Below are 16,740 nucleotides of genomic sequence, written 5' to 3' on the forward strand. Positions count from 1 at the left end.
CTTAAAAGTGGAAGCTGCTTGAATGTGAACTTTGGCCTCCAAATAGAAGATGCTTTGCAGTGCTATGCTCCCCCCCCCCGACAATGCTGTCTTTAAGGTCAGCTGCACTGGTGCCCCTAGAAGCTATAACTGCAGGCGTGTGATGTTTGTGGAGCTTCCTCCTGAGAGTTTGCGGTCTTGTCCCGTGCGTGATGATGCGCAGAGCCTGGGGAACGGCAGCTCTGCCAAACCACAGCTGGAAGCATCTTTGGTGCAGAGGGTACATGATGCATGGGGTGACAAGCACGCTCAGCTGGACCACGGCGCTGCAAATAGCCAGAACTGATCCTCAAAGGTTGGCCCGCAAAACCAGAGACACAGGAGTGTCGGTGGGCTGGGCCACGTGCGCAGCTTCAATTCTCTTCTTAAAAATCTACGTTTCTTTTGTGTCACCAATGATAAATTTGGAGGGAAAACGTACGCTGTGCAAACAGGATGGTGGCATTTCTGTGAGGCACGTACCGTCACCTCGTGTATGTGCAGGAATCTGTTAATAGTTTTTCTCAATCTCTCACTTTTTTTGTTTTTTTCTTTTGCCACTGCAATTTCTAAATGTGGTTGGAAACAAATATCGAGGTTTTTCAGACAGGCCCTTTCGCTGTGTGAATGGCACATGGTCTCCTCTCCCACTTCAGGCTGCATTACGCTGCAGGCTCTCACAACTCTCTTCTCCTACTCCATCCTGCTGTTTCCTCCAGTCCTCTGAACACATCACTGAAACTAGGTGCACCACACAGTTAGACTGCTGCTGTGTAGCCTGCAAACCTCCTGTCTGTGGCTGCAGTGACATGGTGACAGGTCAGGTTACTACAGTACAACCCATAGCAACTTGTCACCAATCCATTCGGGGCCTGAGAGGTGGATTATGGGAAAATTTTTCACACCCTCCCCCAGGTACCTCCCTTCCAAGACACCCCCCCCCCCCATCCTCTGTAGAAACTTTTCTTTTTTCCAGCAACTTGTCTTTTTTGAAATTCAGTCGGCAGTGGCATTGTTTTTAATTATCAGAACCCAGAAATTATTATTATCGCTTCTGACGCGGCAATTAAAACTTCAGGTCAGACGCGCAACGAGCGGTGATCAGCGGCGAAGCCGGCGAGTTTTAATTAGACGATCAGAACCATTAATGCACAAAAAAAGGTGTGCGCTGGGAAATTAACGCGAACGTCTTAATCAGGGTTACCGACTCCGAAGAGGAGTCAAGTGAACAGAGAGCAGAAAACAAATCATTTCCGCGCCGCTGGGACAAAGCGCAATTAAATATGCATGCGGAAAAATGGAAATTTTCAGCATCAGCACGGGCTGTCGAGAAAGAGCCGCCGCAATCGCGACGCCAGGGTCGTGGACCTGCGTGCCGCCGTTTTCATGCGACGGATGGGGGGGGGCACTGGATACACAGGTCAGGGGCGATCTGCCATGTTTGCCCTTCTAGAGCTTTCCACTTGGTTTCACTAACCCCCCCCCCCCCCTTCTGGGATCAGAAACTGGGGGGGGAGAGGCATTCTAATTCTGTGTCCTGTGACTCTCCTGTGAGAAAAATTAAACCTTAGGACGGGGGGGGGGGGCACACATGGGGTTAGGGGACCCATGACTTGCTGGGAGATACGCAAACACATGGGGTTCACCCAGGCGGACTCCAGGGGCACCAGGCCTGTCATCGCATCTGCCAGGGGTTCATAATCTCATAGCCAGGTTTTTTTTTTAAGAGGAGAAAACGGGTGGGGGGGGGGCGGGGGGAGGGAGAGAGAGCTCTTGACAGCAGCTGCATTAAATAATGAAAAATAATCCTAAGTCGTCCAGACGTTTCCCAGGCCTCTTTCATATTAATTAACTCAAGATATTATTAATTTTCTGTCCTTGTGTCAGTCAAGATATGATGAAAGCCTCCAAGACTTGCCCCTCGTTGCCCAGTTTGAGATCCTCCTCTGCCGATACTGGAGTCGGGCTGGGCGGCTCGTTGTCAGCCTGGCGTTGTGAGGCTGCTCTGCGTCTGGCTAGGCAAGATTAATGCACTGCTTCAGGCCTCATCTCCTCTCCAGCCTCATTCAACAGCAGCACGTTGAAGGTCCTGACCCTGGCTCCTGATTGGCTTGCTGATTGATTTACCTACATGCTAATAATATTTCAGAGGCACTCTGCTGCGACTTGCAGGTTTTTGGTCTTTCAACCACTATGCCACCTGCTGGCCTATTCTGGGCAGAAGGCCAGGTGATAATCCCCTTTTACAACTCGCCAGTCGACTTCACAATGGAGACGGTGGCGGAGGGGGGGTCAGAGCACGGCAATCAAAACAATGATTAACTCCCCCTCCCCCCTCGTGCCACCGACATGTGATTAGTGTCACGCATCCGTGGGAGCGGCAGCGCCCGTCATGAACTGCGCAGACGGACCTCATGCAGCACGCGGCCGCGTTGGCAGTAGCCCTGGCGGCTCAGGCTACTTTTTCGGACACTTGAAATGTTAACTGCCGCACATGGCGGCTTCTGAGAAGGTAGGGAAGAGATGCTGCTGGTCCTAAAATAGGCAACGGCTGAAATCCTGAAACTGTGCAACAAGGAAAAGAAAAAAACGGATGGTGCCACTCAGGCCGGGGTCTGTTTAGAATAGTTTCTGCACTTTTTCTCAAGCCTCTTGCCTTATACAGAAACCCCCACACTGCACCTCTCGCCCTCGGCAGCTTCCTGTAAAATCAGCTCCCTAGCAGCCTGCTCTTTAAGAACGACGCTCTTGCATGTTTGAGCATAAAGGCTTTTTTTTCCAACCCCCCCCACACACACACACACACACACACGACTACAGGGATTACGGTGATTCTGATCAGACGCACTTGCCTTATTTGTAGAGGCTGCCATGCATCTTAAACCACCTCTGGGACGCCTGATGCTCAGGGCCACAGGAAAATTAACAAACGTGCTGAACTTTTCACTGAGACAAAAAAAAAAATGGAAATTAGGTGGAAATTAAGAAAGAAAATATCACTTGTTTCTTTAACTTGTTTTTCTTTATTAATTTGAAGATCTTATATGGTGCTAAATGTGTGTGTGGGGGGGGGGGGTTTCACCTACCTCAAGGTACGATATTTCCCTGCTGACTGAAGCATACCATCAGTCTGGGGTAAACCCCAGAGCGTTGCCATAGCGATGCCCATTGTATGCAGGGGTGAAGCCGCACAGTGGGCAGTCATCTGTGCTATCCACCTGATTGCTGAGGTTCATGACCACCCCCCCCCCCCAGTAAAAATACGAGCAGGGCTGACCTGGCCATCTGATATCATTCACACATCCTACCTGCTGGTCCCTTATGTGATGAACTTCTGCAGTGAGATGCCATCAACTAGGACATAAATTAAACATCTTCTTGAATTTCATAATCAAGGAATTGAAATAAATCCTCTTTCCCTAACAGTTTTTCACACGAGGCTCTGCTCATCCCACCAGTCTAATTCTGGTCTTCTCACGGCCTCCCTCAGCGAATGCTATAAAACACAGAAATCACAAATAGCTTTCGTCTGACTTTGTTTCTTAGACTTTCGCCTCTTAATTCCCGCCAATGACAAGTGGCCACCCCCCTTTTCACTGTACTTGTGTGTGCGTGGCATGCATGTGTGTTTTCTGAAAGAAAAAATGTGCACAAATACTCGATAATGGAAAGAAACGGCGTCCTAGGGGTCATTTCCCTACAAGGAAAGCGAGATTGCGATGCAGAGGAAATAAGTAGTTTAACGCATGAAATACTGAGCACTGTAAACAGAGAGACGACCTTTTCGTTACACACCCAGATGACCTCAATCTTCCTTCTGAGGTGTTCTGAGAAAAAATACTTTAAAATTTATGTCTTCCACTTCCTAATAGTTTTTCCAGCTGTTTTTTTTTCTACTTTGCTGTCCTGTAGATTGTGAACCCCCCCCCCCCCCAACCCCACCCAGCAATTGTCTTTCAGAAAAATGTACAGCTAGCTGCTGATTGTATATGACCCACCCTTAAAGTACACATAATTCCTGAAGTCATTGTTTCAAAGAGGAAGTCCTTCCATATAAGCAGAATGAATGATAGAGCAGGTGCTCAGGGTCACGGAGTGCACTGCATGTGGAAAGCTCGAAAGTCCACGAGGACATGCAGGCGGATTACTGCCCCTTATCGTTCTATCGCTTAGCTGACAGACTTACCCAGTTGTGACCATATACACACCACCAGTCAAACAACTATGCTTGAAAATTAAGTTAAATAAAACAACATTCCTTTATAACATTGAAAGAGTATGTAACAGTGTGTGCCTGACATCCTATTAACTGGTTGTGAGTGATGGCATAGCCAAATTCTAGGCTGTCCTAACTTTAAATGCACTAGTTATCAGTTTCATCCCATGAAACAGAGCAGTATTTAATGTTTCTTGTAGAAAGAATGCCTCAAATTTTTCTCTGCTGTTACAGGTATGACTGTTACAGGAGTATTGAGTGTATTTTTAGTAAATGTTAAGTGAGTAACATGCAGGTGTAGAAAATCTCAATGTGTGCAAACACTTTTCTGATATTTCGAAGAGACTCTTCCGGTTAAGTACCTGGCTCAAGGATTGAAGAGCATTGAAGTTCCAGATCACACGCCTATGTTCTTGTCCCAGATCTCCATGAGGCCAGAGAACAGAACTCTATGCTGGGTCGCCACCCTAACCCTTTATGATCCAGCACGGTGCTCTTTAACACTTCCTTTGAATTAGTAAAACCGAGACACTAATTATTAGGGGAAAAAGTGTTAGGAAATCATGCACATCTATTTTTAATCAGCAACAATGTTCTGCTGTCCTGGGTTTCTGTTGACACATAAATAGAAACAATATTCATATTCAAAGGCCCAGAAAATAATCAGAGAGGATTAATATGCTGTACATGACTCTGTCCACCGCTCCTTGGCATGATGCAAGCTATTTTACAACATGATAAGGATCTGGACTTGTGGCTTCAGTACAGAAAGGATAGTCTATCCAAGGTCCGCTTCACCACCATTTAATCAAAATGGTGACCTGAAGTGTGAGGTTATGCTGGAGAAAAGTCCTCGTGGCCACTTCCCTAAAAAGGCTGCTTTCAGTATGGAAAGTACAGGCGGGGGGAGAGATGCCAGGCTGGGCTGGCATAGTCGCACAGCCAAGAAGCTCACCAGTGATGAGCCGTGTAGCCCATCGCGGTGTGCTCTCCGCATGGAGCCGCGCGGCACTGTAAAGCCCATCGCGGTGTGCTCTCCACATGGAGCCGCGCGGCACTGTAAAGCCCATCGCGGTGTGCTGTCCGCATGGAGCCGCGCGGCACTGTAAAGGCCCATCGCGGTGTGCTCTCCGCATGGAGACGCGCGGCACTGTAAAGCCCATCGCGGTGTGCTCTCCGCATGGAGACGCGCGGCACTGTAAAGCCCATCGCGGTGTGCTCTCCGCATGGAGACGCGCGGCACTGTAAAGCCCATCGCGGTGTGCTGTCCGCATGGAGCCGTGCAGCACTGTAAAGCCCATCGCGGTGTGCTGTCCGCATGGAGCCCGCGCGGCACTGTAAAGCCCATCGCGGTGTGCTCTCCGCATGAGCCGCGCGGCACTGTAAAGCCCATCGCGGTGTGCTCTCCCGCATGGAGCCGCGCAGCACTGTAAAGCCCATCGCGGTGTGCTCTCCACATGGAGCCACACAGCCGAGTAGTTGGCCAGTGATGAGCCGCATAGCCCATCGCAGTGTGCTCCTCCACATGGAGCACTTTTCTGCAAGCTTCTGGAAGGCAGAGGAGGACTTAAAACACGACCTCCCATGGTACATTTACCAAAAAAGTAGATTTCTGTGGAAGCCAAAGTGAGGGACACAGAGCTGAACTCACGTTTGAGCAGAAATCTCTAGAAGGTCACAAGGTTGAGGAGGGATTGTTCTCCACTCCACCTATCTCTCCTCCAGTGGATCCAAACGAGACGATAGCGGACTGACTGCTCGCTCTGCCAGCTCAGAGATGGTGGGCTTGGCACATGTGACACTGTGCAGCAACAGACAGAGGGCTGTGCTGAGCAAACATTCATGTTTACATACGGGGAAACGTATACTGTTCAAACAGACCTATTTATATTATATGCAGATGAGAGGTTCGCACCGCGCCGCTCTGCGTGTGTAATTCTTACGGTGTTGGTCACCGGCAAGACCTCACATGCTCCAGCTCCACAAAAGAAAAACTAAATCTCACTGAATCCTCATCCTCAAAGCATCGCTGAAGCCTTTTCTCCTCCCCAAGATTAACAAGTAAATTTGGGGCAAGAGGCGAATAGAATTGGGATGTAGGTGTGAAGTTGAGGGAGGCAGATGGAGCGAGAAAGCAACAGACAGGAAGAGAGGAGAGAAAAAGAGGGAATGAGTAGGAGGGAGAAAAGAGCAGCTCTGCAGTTGGACGGCTTGGTCCACAGCAGGCCAGACGAGCTGCCTGAGCATGGGTGGGCACCCTTGGGCAGAAGGCTTTCAGCTTGTGCCCCTGTGTGAGGGGCTACCTCGTCCGACAGGAAGTATAACATATTCAACCTGTTTCTGCCGTGCTGGCGTGGGGAGGTTTCGTCTTGCCACAGACAGGCCGATTGCAATCTGGCTGTGGTTTGAAGCTCCTCTTCCACTCAGAGCTTGATTCTGGTTTACAGTGAAACTCAGAGTAATGTGCTTCTGACTAAGCTCTTATCCTTTTCTGTCCTCCTGCTCTCCGATTATCCTCTGACGGCATCTGAGCGACCGTAACGTTCATACAACATGCACACGGGATAGTGTGATTTGAGCGATTTCAGTGAGGGCCAGGAGAAGGGACGGTCTTGGTGATGAGCAGCATTAACACATCTGGCCTGTTTATAGGCCATGATCTAAAAATAAGATGTTAGATCTTAAGGCTTGATGTGACAGATTAGAAGCGTGAGATTATCCTAAAAATCACCGTATGGCGCAAACTTTCTACATCATTACGTGTCTCTGAAATTCAAGGGGTTCTCACCATTTTGTTTTTCTTTCCCTCCCTCCCCCACATGCCCATCTCCCACTTGAAGCTGAAAGGGCTGTATGCACTGATAGGACCTCAGGAAAATCCAAGATGGCTGCCAAAAGAAAAGGCGGCTTGAAGCTGAATGCTATCTGCGCTAAGCTGAGCCGGCAGGTGGTCTACGACTCCACCTCCCAGAATGCCGAGGAGGGGCCCGGCCTAGCAGACAGTTGCGAGAGGGGCAGCCTGTACCACGAGGAAGGTGATCGGCCTGACGTTGACTACCTGGAGGGCCCAGGCCTCGAGGATGACCAGCGGCGGCGCGAGGCCATTGAGCGCTGGGTGAATGGGGACTACGGCGAGGAGACTTCGCCGGAGGGGGCGCGGGAAAGCCCCCCCGAGGGGGTTTACATGGTTCAGCCCAAGGGCTGCAGCGAGGAGGAAGACGACGTGGGCGAGGAGCATGCCAGCCTGCCCGGCTCACGTAACAGCAGCTACCGCGAGGACCGCGACTCGGAAGACACGGGACCCAAAGAGGACAGCTACGCTTCCCCCGGCGAGAACCCTGGCCGCCAGGCCCCTTTCTCCTCTCCTGGTACTTTCTAATGTCCTTTCCCATAATGCACCTCTGTCAAACACGCCCACTACGCTACCAAATCGCTCTTATGGTTTTTCTTTCCCACAATGCAGCAGTGGTCCTCTGCTGCAATCTCTTTAGCTGGTGGCAGGAATAGTAAACACTGGGGCGTCACGCACATCAGGAGCGGGGGTCCCGGTGAACCCTAGGCGGAGATGGCCGCGGCCGCCGGCCGGCTAGGGTTACGGCAGGAATGGCCAGTGACTTATGGCCAAGGAAACAGATGCGAGTGGGAAAAGAAGACAGACGCTTGGTTTACTGATGTGATAAAGGAGCCGTGGGAGCAAACTGTGGGTACAGATAGAAAGGGCGACCTGGCACGGCTTGCCAGGCTCACCTTACACCCAGCCTGGCGCTCCGGGCCTCCGCTGGCCCCTGCGCTCTGGTACTAAAGTTAGCAGCTACCCCGGTCCCACAAGTGCTGTCGGTGGCCTTTCCCTGCCAGGCAAGCCCCCTCGCACTGAGGCTGGGGGGGAGGCACGCCTTAATTAAGCAGGCAGGATGAGCTGGAGGGGCGCATGTCGGCCGGGGCAGGAATCAAGGCCAAAAACCGGCACACTTTCACTGTTCACTGTTGCCTTCTGGAGCTGGTGACCTAGCGGGGGGGGCCACGTGCGCCGGAATTTTAAAGCAGATGAGGTCATTTGGCGGTTGCTCCTTAATTATTTGACGCAACTATGTTATCTTACATGTGGCCTCAATAGCCAAGATCTCCCTGTCAAAAGCCACACTAACATCACCGATACCGACTCGCCTACTTCCAGCCGACACCTAGTACTGATTAACATGCGCAGGAGAGCAGATCACAAGAAAGTGATTTCGGATACCCCCCCCACACACCCCCCCCGCCATATTTTATCTTAAGCAGACTCCCAGTCTCTGCCAATAAAGTACAAGAGAGCCTCTCACCGGCCTGCTGGTTTTCAGCGAACAATTAAATGAAGGTGTGGCCTTGTGTTGGCCAAGACCCCCGTTAGAACCATCCCAAAAAAACTGAGGCATTATTGGATTTATCTGGATTGGGGGCCCAATATATGCTTTCATGGGGCTCAGAATGTGTAGTGGCGCACCTGGCCCCCGGACCCTGTTGTCTCGTGTACAGACGGGTTCAAAGGAGGCCCAGCCGCAGCGAGCAGAGGTGCTGCAGCAGATAAGGTCAGTCTGCAGGGCGCAGAGCAGCGCGAGGTCGCTGGAATCTGCCGGATTCCTTTGCATCGGTGCAGTTCTGCTCGTTTGCATTACTTTGCACACTTTTCGTTTTTTTTTTTTTAGGTGGGGGTTTCTTTCATCTTGTTTATTATCTATTTTTTGTTCCGCTGGCTGCAGATGTTGTTTTTTCATGCTCTCTCTCTCTCTCTCTCTCTCTCTCCTCGCTGTCTTCACACCAGCCGCGTATCTGTGGCCTCACTCATGGAAGCGGGGACAAGGCTTCTCAGAACAAAAGAGAGAAAAAAAAAACCAAAAAAGTGCTTTTTCCGGCAAATGCTCAAGCTCTGTGGTTTTAATTAGTCATTTAGTATTTATTTCATGTCTATAAGCAGCCTGCCTGTAAATATGTGTTTGTGTCATGAAACACGCTGCACCTTCGCGGCTCGGGGCGGAGGTGCAGCGTCTGAGCGCCGGCTGCATTAGTATCTTGCCTCTTTGGAGAGCCCCCCACCCCCCCCCACCCCCCCCCCACCCCGCCCCCCATTGATTGTAACTAGGGCATCTATATTGCCTCGTTTCTGCACAGCTCACAATTAAAATACCCTTTATCCCCCCCCCCCCTTTTCCCCTCGCGCTCGCTGCTGTCTTTCAAAGGCTGATGCGAAGCACACATAATTATGCATATAAACATAGTGGCTTAATTATCTCCCACAACATCAGTGACAATGTAATTAACAAACACTGCGAGATCAATAAGAGAAACTGCGACCTTCAAAACATTTCAGCTTCCCCGTGCCGCTGCGCTACGTCGAGGCCGCATCACCGCGGCCATGCCGCCGCTCCCGCCGCTCGGATCATCTCAGAAGTCACCGGAATGTGAGACTGGCGAACGGCACGACTTCACACGCATCCTCGGGGGATCAAACGCAGCCACCCGCATGCTCCATCCCCACTGGCGGCCCGCTGACGGTCATGCGTGTTTTTTTAACCCCACCAAAGGGCCAGGTCAAACTTTTCTTATTATCGATCGACAAACATTTACAAACAGAAACGCGTTTAATCGCCCCTTCGCCTCGCAAAAAAACGGCTGAAGTAAAAATAAAATCTTTGTTGCCAGAAAAAAAAAACTACAAAAATGTTGCCGCTCGAGGATAATGCATTAGCATAATAGCAGTCGAGAGTCACATTAATATGTCTGTGAGCTCAGTTTCAAAGAATCTAGAGTATTCAAAAGAATCTAAAATCTCATCTCCCTGTTCTGAGAAGCTGGCATCCAAAAGGTGACACAAAAGGGCATCACCAGCCCCCCCTACCCCCGCCCCGCCACCAGCGCTAATGTCCTGTTTGGTTGCCGCATCTCCTGCTTGTTATCTTGCAGAGGGGGAAAACTGTGCCCTAACGGTCTCAAAGGTGGGCAGGGTCTATGCCACACGCAGGAATGTGCCCTGCGTGAAGTTCCCAGATAAAGTGCCGCTCTCTCTACTCTGCCCTTAATCAGCCGCTAAGAGAGACAGAGCCCAGCCCTCTGGTTGCCACGGCAGCCGCACCCGCATCACATGACGATAAGCTATTGGGGTGTGCTCTATGGGCTTATGTCCTGCAGGATTCCCTTATGATGGCCACTTCTTCCCAGAAGCCGTAGGATGCTGTATTTGACGCCCGTCATGTGGGACTGCAGAGCACTGGCGGGTGTCACTCACTGCAGGATAGGAGAAGGGAATTTCATGCAAATTATAGGTTTCTGAAGGTCCATAAGGAAATGGAGAAGTAACAAGGAGTGGGAATGGTCTACCCTGTCTTCAGTGGTGTTTGGACTGTGTGTGTGTGGGAGGGGGACATTATTACTAATCTGAAACCGCTTCCCCCCACTACCTGCAAGGTTTCTACAAACCCAGGACGGCGTCCGTAGTGACAGTAACAGGCTGATTGTCTTTTTGCCTCCTTTGTTTTTTTCCTCCAGAGGCAGATACCAAAAGACCTGTGGTGTCTTGCAAGGCCTCTGGTGGGGGTGTAGGCCCCCCCAGCTCAAGTCAGAGGGCAGTGAAGGGCTCTGGTGAAGGTCAGCTTCATACCTCAGGCCAGGGGACAATAGGTGACGCCAGCACCCGCCAACCACAGCCACACACAACACCGCAAAGACTGTCATTATCGCTATCGTTATCATCCTTGCTGCTGACACAAAATGAGTTATCCAGCACATCTCAGATAAGGACATTCCTCACCAGAGAGCTTCTTCCTGGGGCTCACACCAGTCAAACCCTATTTCACACACTCTTTACAGCTGTGATCCGTTATCCGTAAGCACCCTCCTGGACGATTGCTTTACCAGGATCTCTGGGTCCCAGTATTTATTTCTCTAGTTGTTTCGGAGATGGCTGAACAGGTGGAAAGCTGTATTACTATTTCATATCACATGTCTGGGCTCATGTACTGATTGTTCGTCTAAGTCATCTTTTTTTTCCCAGCACAGTCCCTTGGGTGTGTTTCATCATGTTCCTTGCTGACAGCGTTAGTATATGTTACACATACACGGCGTGGGGGTGGCACTAGGCCGGCTCGGGGGTGAACACGCTCGTTTTCACCAGGAGACATGGTAAAATAAAGCAAAATACGACATGTCAACCAGACACCCGAGAGCAGCCACGAACGCCAAATTTATTCAAAAAAACCACTTCGACCACTTCCATCCTGTACTGTCATTTAATATCAGCGTTGCGGGGGGCGGCGGGGGGGCTGTCGCGAACCGTCACGAAAAATGCCGTTTAAAGGCGACGCGGAGCGGAGCGAGCCGCGGCCGCCCGACAGGTATTCCCTCTCAAATAGCCGATACATTTCTTTTAAATTTTTCATGCCCTTTCGATGTGGCGGATCGCCTTTCATGCTGATGTGCCGCGGGAAGGAGCAGCCCCCAGCGGCGCGGTGGAAACTCGGGGATTGTTTTACACGCCGGGGGGGAGATGCGAAAAGCAGGGGGCGGCCGACCGATTTAGCAATAACACCGAAATCGGAGACCAAAGCTAAAATATTTTAGTATTAATTACCAGGACAGCGGCTTGCGTTACTCCACAGCGGTCTCGGGTGGACCAGGACACCGAAAAAAGTGATCAAATTAATGAATTAAAGGTCCGCAGCCGCGATGACCGGCGGCCCCCCGGGAGCTGCGCGACCTGCCCACTGCGCGGTCCCGTCTTCTTCATTTTATTATTTTACTTTTTTTACGCAGCCATCAAACCCCATTCGCCAACCTGGATGAAAATTAATGGGCCAGAATTAATCTCTACATAATGCAATTAAAACATACATTTACCCCCGATTCCTCACGTCCGCGGGGAGGTTGCTGAATTTAATGGACTCTGAAAATAATTTTAAAAATAAGTTTCAGCGCGTAAATAAGAAGTGTGGGTGCTGATCCCCGGTGGGGCGCCTTGGTCCGAGGGGCTTTGCGATAAGTAAGCGCCGGTTCTCGGTGCGCCTGTAACATTATAACAGGACGGGGCGGGACCACATTAGGAAACCCCGGCTTATTTACCCCCAAGTACCCGGCACACCTCCGCCGAGAAAAAGAGCTTTTAGTACAGAAATACGGGTTTTTAAGGTTTCAGATTTTGTCATGGTTTAATTTCGTCAACTTAATTATTTTCTGCCTGGAAATCTCACGGAATAAGTCAGAAAGGCCGCATAGAGAATTTTCGCAATGACTGACACGATTATAAAGTTTCGGTGGTTACACTGATAACATTTTACCAAAAGTCACAATATTTTCCTCTTTGCTTGAAAATGCAGTGTTTTATGTGTTGTATTTGCTTGCAAATTGCAGAAGTTTTGTAACGGCTTTAATTTTCACAAAGCTGTCGCTATGACAGTATATTATTACTATACAAAGAGTACTGTAGTTTTCTTAGCTCCACAGAGGGAAATATCACTACACAAACAGTTACATTAAGAGCTTCAAACACCTCACAGTCTCATGTTAATTTTCCATCCTTTGTATTTTACTGTTCAGGATTGACATAAGGTACCACAGCTGCCACCCCTTCAGGGACCTGGAAGACCTAAGCTCCACCCCACTGACTGTGTCCTGACTTTCTCGTCCCTGCAGGTGAGGCCCATGCTCTGCGTGACTACGCTGCCAACACCATGAACGAGTTCCTGGGCATGTTCGGTTACGATGATCAGCAGGTGCGCGACGAGCTCGCCCGCAAGATCAGCTTTGAGAGGCTCAAGGTAGCCACCTGTGACCCAGCACCCCCTGGTGGTGAGGAGGTCTCCCGACGAGCTCGATTTTCCAAGTATGAGGAGTATATCCGCAAGCTAAAGGCGGGCGAGAGCCCCTGGCCCCTGCCCAAGGCTGAGGAGGCCGGCCCCAAGCTGGGCCAGGAGAAGGCCTCGCTGCTGCCAACCCCGAGCTGCCTGCCGGCCTCCGAAGGCCGTCTCCATGCCTCCGAGGGCCAGGTCTACCCAGCCGGCTCCGACCACAAAGTCGGGGGCCACCTGGGGGGCCCGCCCGCCAGTCCCACACAGATGCAGGGCCTGGCGTCACGCGCCTCCAAGTACGACTTCTTCATCCACAAGCTGAAGATTGGCGAGAGCCTGAGGCCGCCGAACGGCGGCGCCACCTACAGGCGGCCCTCCAAGTATGATCTGGAGAACGTCAAGTTCCTGCATCTCTTCAAGCCCGGCGAAGGGAGCCCCGATATGGGTGGGGCCATCGCCTTCAAGACCGGCAAGGTGGGCCGCCCGTCCAAGTACGACATCCGAAACATTCAGAAGCTGATGCCCGGCAAGCCAGAGCCGGTTCTCCTCCCCAACGTGCTCCAGACACCTCCGGGCAACCCCACGGCCACCCCCCCAGGGGCCAGCGCCACCACCAGTGTGCCCGGGGATCAGGCCGGACCGCTGGCCTTCAGTGCTGCTGACTACCTGAAGTCCAGCTTTTCCAAGACTGACTCCATCACCACTGGAACCGTGTCCTCAGTCAAGTAAGGCCCAGTGACAGGAGGGGAAACAGCAAATAATGTCATTAATCTTTCATATGGGACACGCTGTCCACTAATGGTCACTTTAATGTCTGAATTGTACTTAATATATCAATGAACATTGGATTGTTCTGTCAGTCCTGGTAGTACTTTTGGAGAAACCCAGCGTGCGGTTAATCTCACTGTCTCCTTTGGCCAGGGACCATCCCATTTAACCACAGACTTTAGGTTCCTATTTCTATAGTAGGTCTTGTAGGTTTTTCCAATTGCATTTCCTTCGTTTGATCCCTTAAATAAGGCTTGTTCGGTTTTCAGATTGGGCAATACAAGATTTTATTCCTTCTGTTTGAAATATGTGAAAATATATGAAATAGCCTAAACCCAAGATGAGTGTCCCTGTTTAACATCACTTGGGGGCACTGGGATCGGCCAGGAGCTATCCCAGCATGCGAGTCAGCGCTGTGTCTGCTGCGACTCAGCGCTCACGAAAGCGGAGTGTTCCCGAAGGTCGCCTGGGTCGCTAGGCACCCGTCCCAAAGCGTGTGCCGGGTGGTGGGGTGGGGGGCCAAAGTGCCCCCCCGCACTGAGTGCTTTTACGTGCTCAGTACTCACTTTTACACATTTATACAGCCAGATATTTCCGACATTCCAGAAATGCTCAACAATACTGGAGAAAAAACAAATTTGAAAAACGTTGAGTTTCTTATATGGCAGCCCCCCCCCCCCCCCAAGAACGGCAGCTCTCCGGAGACAGGCACTCCGTCAGAGTCCTGGGGGGCTTGCTTCTTTGTGGTCTGTGACCCCCACCCCAGCCATTACATCACTGCATTTGCGTACACCCGCACTTTCCAAAGAAAGCCCATGCATGATTTATGCTGCATTTTTCTTTTTATTGTTGGGAGACAGTGCATCAGAGCACTCATACACCACCCCCACCCCCCACCCGATTCATTTCCACATGAAAATGTTGTCACAACTCAGAAACATGTATTGATAGCAGCAGACCTGTGATGGCTTGTAAGCGAGCAGGGAGTTGGTGCTTCTTATTAATGGCCAGAGACCTTTGCTCTGTTAATCTCCTGCTTTCTGCTCCGCCCCAGGAACGGCCTGCCACCCGAGAAACCGGTTGCCGAGGATGGAAACCTCTACCAGAAATACATCGCCAGGTATGCAGATTCTCCAGCCCGACAACAGGATTTCCGGAAAGTTCCAAATAAACCCTAGTAAATCGGAGACGTGTTTTACGCAGCGATAAGCTGGGATGTCGGTGCGGGGTCGCAGAGAAGTTTTGCACATGTTCAATAAATTATTAGTAAGCGACCAACTTTATGGGTTAAAGATGATGAATGGAGAGCCAGCGAGGGAAACGCTGGTTAGGTCTCAGCCAGCCAGAGGCAACAGAGCCGTTATAGCTGGGAGAGGCCCCCCTGACAGGGGGCTTTCTGCTTGTTAGGGTCTCTGAGAGGCTGGAGGGAAAGTCAGAGCCTTTGCTTCTGCGTGGGGAGGCCACGAGCAGCAGAGGATATCAGAGAATGTGAGGCTTTCTGAGTGACATCGTGACTCGCAGATTCACCACCAGACCAAGAGCTCTGATGGTGCAGGAGACTCAACAGCCGCTGAAACGCCGATCGTCAGCGATCGCTCCCTGCAGCCGCGATAACCCGACACGGCCGCGGCAGTCTGCGTTCGCCGCGCTCTCGAAATCTGAGAAAGACGCTGCTGTTTGTTTGCCCGTGTGTCCGCGCCCCGGCCGTCTCCCATGGCTGACTGGCTGGTACTTGGCCCGCTGTCAGCCTGGGCTTCGCCATAACAGCGGCGACCACAAATCACGGCCCTGACTGGCACCCGCGCCCCGACACCCACACACACACGCAGACGGAGCCCTCCTTGGACTGATTACATTTCGCAAGAAGATTTAATTAAGGAATTTCTAATGAGGCTTCTGCTGGCACTGCCAAGAACTGTTTTGATATTTGTTCTGCATAATGCATAAAATTTGTCTAAACATCTCAGCGGTTGATGTGCAGGGAGGCCGCAGATAAGCCCAGATACAGTTTCAATTTCCGTGCGGGGGGGGGGGGGGGGGGGAGAATAAACGAGAGAAAGGGAAGAAGAAGAAGTGGGGGAAAAAGATGGAGAACTCATAAAAAGAGCAAACGGGGGCTGGAATATCTGGGGGGTGGCGGTTGGCTCAGGCACTAATGAGCGTGCTTGTGTTGAAAACTGTCGCTGTTACCATCTTGGCACCAGCTTCCTCTCTGCGAAAGAGGAAAATCTTATTTGCTGTCTGCCTGTTCGGCAGCTCGATGTGGAAGCAAGATTCCTGGGAAGCGTTTAGTCGCTCTTTTCCCCCTTAAACCCTCTCAGGATCCCAGCACCACTCACTCCATTCCGTGATGGGGGGCAGGGGGTGCACACCAATGGCTGTATTATAACAATCTCAATATTTAATCTCTCCCCTCATGTGGGAGGGGTCTAGAAGGAATGTGAAACTGGCAGGTGATGAACTGAGGGGTGCTTCCTGAACTCACAGACGTTTGTATCAGTGAGGGATTCTTGGTAATGGGGGTTATTTCATCGCTACGTCGTGACTTCAGTTATTTACTTGAGAAGTTGTGGGCTGAAAGCCTATATCATCCTGACAGACACACCTAACACAAGTATTCATGCACACACACAGAAACGACAACTACTAATAGTCAAGAAAGTACTCATGAGTACACATACATCAAACCTGGTACTAGTACTTTGCCACCAGTGTATGAATGTGTGTGTGGATGGGTAAATGTGAGGCATGAATTGTAAAACGCTTTGAGTACTCGTAGGAGTAGGACATATTTACATGCAAACAGGTGCAAGTACTCAAGGAAGCACTCATGTATAAATATCCAGGCAGGTAAAAGTATTCAAGAAAATACTCAAACACATACATTCCACAAGTCCTGTGTACACAACCCTAACCCCTACCCAG

The 16,740-nt window shown here is 50.8% G+C and overlaps 1 protein-coding gene across 1 annotated transcript in view; it reads left to right on the forward strand.

Annotated features, from left to right (window-relative positions):
* The first annotated feature begins 6,403 nt into the window (after window positions 1-6,403).
* casz1 (castor zinc finger 1) overlaps window positions 6,404-16,740 on the forward strand; it is a 38,366-nt gene continuing 28,029 nt past the window's right edge. The window contains exons 1-5 of the mRNA XM_049017117.1: window positions 6,404-6,483; window positions 7,013-7,602; window positions 10,754-10,885; window positions 12,893-13,772; window positions 14,870-14,935. Of these exons, the coding sequence (XP_048873074.1) occupies window positions 6,404-6,483; window positions 7,013-7,602; window positions 10,754-10,885; window positions 12,893-13,772; window positions 14,870-14,935 (1,748 nt within the window). The remainder of the gene's footprint in view (window positions 6,484-7,012; window positions 7,603-10,753; window positions 10,886-12,892; window positions 13,773-14,869; window positions 14,936-16,740) is intronic.

The sequence above is a fragment of the Brienomyrus brachyistius genome, chromosome 6 (assembly GCF_023856365.1).
Source record: "Brienomyrus brachyistius isolate T26 chromosome 6, BBRACH_0.4, whole genome shotgun sequence".
In the NCBI taxonomy this organism is placed as follows: Eukaryota; Metazoa; Chordata; class Actinopteri; order Osteoglossiformes; family Mormyridae; genus Brienomyrus; species Brienomyrus brachyistius.